The sequence below is a fragment of the Gavialis gangeticus genome, unplaced genomic scaffold (genome assembly GCF_001723915.1).
Source record: "Gavialis gangeticus isolate Ggan-Ray unplaced genomic scaffold, GavGan_comp1, whole genome shotgun sequence".
Taxonomy (NCBI): domain Eukaryota; kingdom Metazoa; phylum Chordata; order Crocodylia; family Gavialidae; genus Gavialis; species Gavialis gangeticus.
Window position 1 is genome coordinate 21,826,211 of NW_017729027.1, and position 7,438 is coordinate 21,833,648.

General features: G+C 37.3%; 1 protein-coding gene across 2 annotated transcripts in view; it reads left to right on the plus strand.

Moving 5' to 3' along the window:
- Positions 1–7,438, plus strand: part of LMBRD1 (LMBR1 domain containing 1) — a 271,625-nt gene that overhangs the window by 196,116 nt on the left and 68,071 nt on the right. For both annotated transcript variants that reach the window (XM_019520503.1, XM_019520504.1), the window contains exons 12-13: positions 807–911; positions 3,875–4,024. In XM_019520503.1, the coding sequence (XP_019376048.1) occupies positions 807–911; positions 3,875–4,024 (255 nt within the window). The remainder of the gene's footprint in view (positions 1–806; positions 912–3,874; positions 4,025–7,438) is intronic.

The window sequence follows — 7,438 nt, forward strand, 5'->3', positions numbered from 1 at the left end:
AGGGAGGGAGCCAGGACAAGGAGAAACTTTGAAAAGCCTTAGTGATGAGATTTGTACTGTATCAAGAGGATGTGAAGAACTAAGTAATGTATCTAGAGTAGTGTGCTAGGAGCTAGTGAGGGTAACGGATCATGTCAAGCTGACATTAAGTGACTTGGCAATATAATGCTTTACAAATAACTTATATTTATTGACTCTTAATTTAATCAATACAATTCAGGCTCCCAAGATTACTTACTGCAATGTTATCTACAGTAGCTTGTAAAAGTGCCCATGGAAGTGATGGATGTTTGTTTGTCCTGCAAACAAAAAAAGTTGCCTCTTTATAAGATTTTTTTTTTAAACACATTAAACCTCTGAAATTTTAACACTGGATGTTCCTGTAAGTCCCTAAAGAGTGGACTTGAAGAGATCCAAGCTTGCAAAACTTATATACGTGCATTTATTTTTTTTATTTTTAGTTTCAAACATAGATAATACTTACAATTTCAAATACAGGTGAACCATAGAAAAACTAACAAAGTTGGTCAGTTTCTTCAACTTGACTGACCACCCTTGATGCAGGTGAAATTAACTGGGGGGGCTTTTGGTTTTTACACTAATAAATTATTTCCCTTCTTCACTATGTTGCCTACAGTATGAACGTACAGGATGGAGTTTGTACTTCTATTATGCAACATGAGGATATTTTAAATTTTTATTTAAAATGAGATGGTTATTCTTGTTTTGGTGTTCAAGTCTTGTAACATGTTTTTAATGCCCTCTTCATTTTTCAGTTTTTATATGTTAATGTTCATGTCTCTCAGGTTTTTCCACTTGATTATATCCTCATTACAACTATCGTTATGTATTTTATCTTCACTTCAATGGCAGGCATTCGAAACATGGGCATATGGTTCTTTTGGATAAGGGTAAATATTGCTTATTTATTTGTATCTTATTTAATATTTATTCTAAATCTGTGTAACAAGAATTTAATAGAATGTGTTTTTTGAACTCCAAATCCCTTTTTTCTGTAGAACGCACAAAAATGGAAATGGTGCAAAGCGAGCATTCTGGGTAAACAGTTCTTGCAATGAATTTTAGTAGGAAGAGTAGTAAGGAATTCAGCAATTAAATGATACAAACTACTAGGCTTTGGGCTGATGGCTCAATTAAAATGCAGGTGCAAATCTGAGATAATTCTAGGTTCTAAGCTAGCAAAGACTGGGAGCTTTGTGCAAGTAGCCTGTTAATTGTATGGTCCTGAGATATAAATATGTTAACGTTTACTATTTTAATTTGACTTCTTTTGGATTTTTATTTTATATTCTTTCTACATCTTTCATTGCTCCACATAGTTTTCCTCTTGAATCAAAGCTCATCTTAAATGCATTGTTCCCTTGTGGGCTACTTATAGGAAGTCTAGTAATTTCCTAACCTCTACAGTAGAGTAAAAGATGGATTAATACCTATCACCCTCTTTGCTATTCTTTGTTCCTTCTTCGTGCCATTCACTAGTTCACTCACTCTTCTTTAGTCTTCTATCCCAAGTTTCAGGTTTTTTTTCCTGAAGTAAGGGGCAGATTGTTCCACCTGTTAGGCACCTAAGTGTGATTTCTATTCCACCCTGCTTGGATCCTTTAAAATTCATGAATACATCTATTGTTGTAACATATATCGTATCTTACCTTGAAGACTGAGGTGCAAAAAAGCAGCAATGGAGAAAAGAATCCACTTTCCCCAAGTTTCTGAAAAACGGTTAATGCAATGTGGAATAGAATCATATGGAGGCACATAAGTGGACTTTTCACTTAAGTGAAACAATATCTGACCCTCAGTATTTCCCTTGCTCTATGACTTCTTAAGCTTGCGTATAATAAAGTCCAAGAAGCATCTATCTTAACTGCAGGCGTTTTTACTTCCTCATGCAATGTAACGGAATTCATTTTACATGAGAACAGTTTGGTCCCACTGAAAGTGGTGGGAAGTGGTAGTCATTTGCAACAAGGAAGCTTTGCCAAGTTTTGAAGTTGGGGATCTGAGACCATGGGAGTCTAGAAAATATCAAGTCCTGTGAATAGATCCCTGAATTGGCAACCTTGGGTGGGTACAATATGGAAGCACCCTTTTGCTTGAGGAAGTTCTCCTACTCAATGATCAGAGCCGTCAACTGAAATTTAAGTCCTCAACTAAAGAGCTTAAGTACCTTGTAGGGAATTCTTCTGTAGATGGGGGAAAAAAAATAGGAATTTCTTTGTTCTTTTGTACTTTTGTCATGTTATAGGATTTGGAGCACTATGGTTGCAATCCAAAGTCACTCTAAGTTTTTAATGACAGGTTATGTAACCAGCAGGGTGGCCAACCCAAGAATTTTTTTTCTGTTGATGCATGTTGCTGAATTGCATAATGTGAATATAACGTTTCTGCCAGGCCCTGCCCTGCCCTGCTGCTAAGCCTCAAAGAAGGGTTGGGTTTAAATTTAGGGGTTTAACATCAACTATGGTTTAAAAAAAAAAGTTGTCTGTCTTTAAGACTGTTTGTTTGCTTGTAATAAAAATTTATTCTTGGATTGGCAACCCTGCTTAATTGCATTTGATGGGCTTGGTTTTTTTACACTGTGCTGCCCCCACTTACCACAGGGCCCTGTACCATGCTGTACCTTGTCTCCCAGGCTTACCCCTATGGCCCCAATCCCCTTGTCCTGGCAACAGAAGCCTACCTGTTACCCAGCAGTATTACAGGCAGGCTGGAATGGTGCAGCAGCATATGGGTGAGAACATGGGTGCAATGCTTCTGCTTGAACACCAAGTGGCATTGTTGCCTGGAAAAACTTCAAGGTGCATCTGCTCAGTGTTTTTAATGGATGGCTAAAGGTTTTTACAAACTTTACTGACAGCCACTTAAGCCTAGTTTCTTATATTTTTTTTTTACTGATATTGTGCAACCCTGTTGACCATTGTCCTGTAAAGTGGATTTACCACTACCTACTTTCCTGACTAGGATGATGTGATTCTTAGCTTTCATCAAAGTATCTTGAGAGGCTACTACATGAGCAAAGTGATGTTGTAAAAATAGTTAAATTGTATTAATCTTTTGTAAAAATTTGAAAACAGGATTGATTTAATATGTAAGTAGTATGTAGAATTTAGAATTTTGTGGGTGGGTTTCTTTTTGTTTGTATGTTTTTAAAGTTCATATTATGCTGGAACATGTCCTGAGCAGGGCATAAGCCCTCAGAATATATGCTTACCCACAATGGGACTTGGCTTTATTGGTAGAAAATAAAATAAACATCCTAACTTCCTTTTGAGTGTCTATTTAAGGTTTTTCCCTTCAGAATCTTCTTGCATTTCTTGCCTGTTTGTTTTCCCCATCCTGAAAACCATTACTGTCACCTTCCCTCTTGGAAAGTTTTAACAATCTGTACTTGCTGCAATGAATCAGCAGGAAATTTCCTGCGCTCTTCCAGTGTCCCTTAACAGGGTCAGATTAAGGGACAGATCTTGTTCACTTAGTTGCAGTAAATCATAAACCATCTTCACTTACACTCGCTTAACTTTATCAGTTACCTTAAGTAAAATAACTGCAGAAGAGTTGGAAATTTCAAATACAATCAGTTCAAAACAAATAGTGTTCAATCACTTACAAAGTTAGTGTAAATTTACATTTAGTGTTTACATGTAAAATCTTATTTAAAACATAAAAAGCTGTGTAGGGGAGTGCATGTTTTTAGAACAGTTTTTAGGATATGTACGTTACCAGCATAAATGTACAGGATGCAACTTGGAGAAAAACAAAACAAAAAAATTGCCTTGGACTGAACTAAAACTCAGTTTACATAAGCAATGGTGAACTTATTTTTGCGCATGTTTCAGTGTATGTTTTCTTTTAGCTGTACAAGATTAGACGAGGCAAAACTCGACCCCAGGCACTCTTATTTCTCTGCATGATACTTCTACTGATTGTTCTACACACAAGCTACATGATCTACAGCCTTGCACCTCAATATGTAATGTATGGAAGTCAAAAGTACCTGGCAAAGGTGAGGTCCTTTTAATAAATATTAATGTGTGGGCAGGGATGTGGCAAGGTCTTATTGCTTTGATGGGGTGTGATTGTAGGAGGACTTCTAATGTTATAAAGTGTGTATTTTGTTTTGAGGACTGTACCCTTACTACAAAATGCAGGGTTAAATTTCCAAATACTGGTCACTTTTATTTTAGGAAGGAAAAACTAGTTGTTGACACTAGTCTCCAGGTTTTTCTTTAGCATAAACAGTAGTTACCTGGAAACTAGTGCCAAAGAGCTGCAACCGATGCCAAAATTGCAATCAGGAATAGGATGATTAAAAATTAGTGGTATGTTGGGTGCCACTAAGTGGAGAGGTAGTTAGCTATGTTGATCTGAGTTCAGGCAGAAGTCTAGGTACACTTCTGCCTTTTTATAGACTAAATTAGGAGTGCATAGCATAAACTTTCATAAGCAGCAGATGCACTTCATCACTAAAATAGTCATGATTAATGATTATTCTGGTTTGGAAGTGTAATTGATGCTTTTAAAAGGAAAATTCCACATAGCTGAAAATAAAGAACAACCAAACTAGCTGGGAGGAGGAAGTAAAAGAAAGATCAGAATAACAGGACACTACAAGGTGCCCCAAAGCCACAGTACCACAACCAAGGGAGAAAGCTGCTGCCAAACCATGTCAAAGACAATAAAAATGCTTAAATATACAAGCAACAAAAAAAATCCAAACTGCATTGTAGTCTACTGCTAGGTGGAAATGGTAGACTCTTCAATGCAGATCAGGCTGAAGCCTTAGTAAAAATGTCTCTTCTGTATTTGAGAAAAGGACAGAAGTAGATATTTTCACCATATAGAAATACATTCACTCCAACAGTTAGTAATAATATTTGACTGGTTAAAAAATACTTGATAAAATAATTTAAGCATTAAATATTACGAAAGTGAAAGACTTTACCACAAATATCTAGCCCACTGAAGATTAATTTAAAAAAACAAATGTAATTATGAAACAATGAAATTAATTTCTGTAACTAGCTACATTGGGTAAATGTGAATGATACTCAAGACTGAACAGAAAGTTCTTCTTTCCTTTTGGCTTTTATCCCAAAACCCAGCCTCAACAGTTACAGAATTAAAAATTAAATAGAAAGCAGCAACCATAAAAGACTTAAGTCAGTTTTTAAAATACAGCATGCTAAGTAGACAGTAGACCAATTCTTGATGATTTTTGTTTCTATTTGGAAGCACCTGCAGTTATAGCAGGTGGCCAGGAGAAGCTTTTCTGTGTTGCTGCTTTTTCTGTTTTACTCAGCACAGAGTTGTTCCCATAGCCCCCTGTTGCTTAACTGGGGGGGAGAGGGAGGCAGAGGAGTGAAGGCTAAAGGGGGGTGCCTGCTCCAAAACAGAGTGTGTTTGTCTTAAGCCCTGCAAAACTGAGGGGCACAGACCATCACTCTGGTAACAATGCAATAAAAAAGGTAGGTCACTAACTACATAAGACCATCCTTGGCTTCATGGAATATTTTGACCTTTTTCTGGTGGAGTCAGTTGCCAGTTGACTGACTGACCAACCCTAGCTTAGAAGGATATTGAACTTCTTAAGAGGCCTGGCTGGGGAGCACACTTGGCCAGGTCTTCTCCAAGAAGTATTTGAGAATTGGAAGCTTTAGAAGACTGAACTTATGTTATGCCAGTACTTCTAAAATACTAACAAGGTGACAGTGTCATATACCCCAAAATTAGGAATTGTGGGGGTGTTCAAAGAACTTCATTCATAAATGGTTCCCTCAACTGGATTTACTGATGTAATGTGTAGTTGAGGGGTAATACTAATAGCAAACTGCTTAGATTTACTAGTATCGTGTACAGTGATGTGTAGTCCTTATGGATAGATGATTCTAGAGACTATTTTAAATTTTTATTTTTAATTTGTGTTGATTACAGTATTTGATATGAATGTGTTTTTTATGTTTTCAGAGTACAGCTGAGATTTGGGTAATAGATAAGATTTGTACCTACATGGAGCAAAGCCTAGATGGCTTAGGAATGGTAAATGCTAAGAATTCATATCTGTAATGGCTATGCAGATGAGCCTGCCAGGTGATTAGATGAATTTTAGACTCCAGATTTATCCTTTTGAGCAATGATCCCTTTCCTTCCTGTTTGAAAGGGAAGCTAAGTGTTAGGAGTAAATAGTCTTATGTCAAAATAGTATCTGATTAGAAATAGACTATACTAATCTTCAGATCAAAGAATCTTTGTGAATATAGGGATGTAAATTACTTCCTCATTATAATTGGAAAGAAACCTGTCTTATCAAACAGATATGCAACTGGGGCCAGAAATTAGATGCATAGTATAAGCTCCCCAAGAATCCAGTAAAAACATAAATGGGTGGATAAGTTATTTGAGATGCCATGGTAGTGATTCTCAGTGCTGGTGCCAGGAGGTCCTTTTGAGGGTGCCACCCAATATTAGGAATGCAAACACTTATACATGATTCACAAAATTTAAACCTAGAGATTACAGATGGGAATCTGTAACTTCAAAAATGTTCTGATCAGTTCTCAACTTTCTGAGTTCTTTGCAACAAGGAATTGCTCTATTGTTCTATACTCAAGAAGAACAAAAAAAGAGAAGTAGTAAAAGCTAAGAGCTGCCATTTTCTGATGGGCAACCCCTTGTTTAGACTGAAGATACCTTGAGTCTAACAAGGCTGAGAATCGCTGGTCTAAAGCTCCCTGGGTGTAGAGAGGATGATCACCTCTCAGCCAGTTTAGCTGAGAAGTACAGGCTGACAAGTCTTTCAGGGAACTCTGACAGGGGGTCAGAAGTGAAGTCTATACTTTCAGAAGAGATGCAGTGGTAAGATCAAATATTCCCGTAGCTGTTTTTCCTATTTCTCAGTTCTCAACATAAGGTAACTCGTAAGAGAACCTATTTTTTGTAAAACATATTTGATTTTTGTATCATTTTTGGGCTGGCCCTTCCCTATGGGATGCGGGGGGGATGATGTAATTTCATCACACAAGCTGGGTAAAAGGTGCGATTTTTATTTAGCAAAAGCATCGCTGTTTAGAGCTGCTGAGCCCTTGGCAAGAGCAGCTGAGATGCCCTGAGCCAAGGAATTGAACCTTTTGAGGCACCTCAGTTTGTTCTCAGTAACCAAATAGCAGACAACAGAGGAGCATAGGGCTGAAGGTGCAAGTGCACCCCAGTATGTCCCATGGGTAACCATGAGCTTATCAGCCAGACAACACTCCCAAATGAAATAGTAGAGCAGCTGATGCAGGACTCGATTAATCAGGAATTAAAGGATAGTAATACCGTTCATGCAGCTCCATGCGGGGTTATGGAATATCTTTCATTACACACATATATTTTAATTTGTTTTTTAATTTAACTCTGGTTGCTTTGTGATACTAGAGCA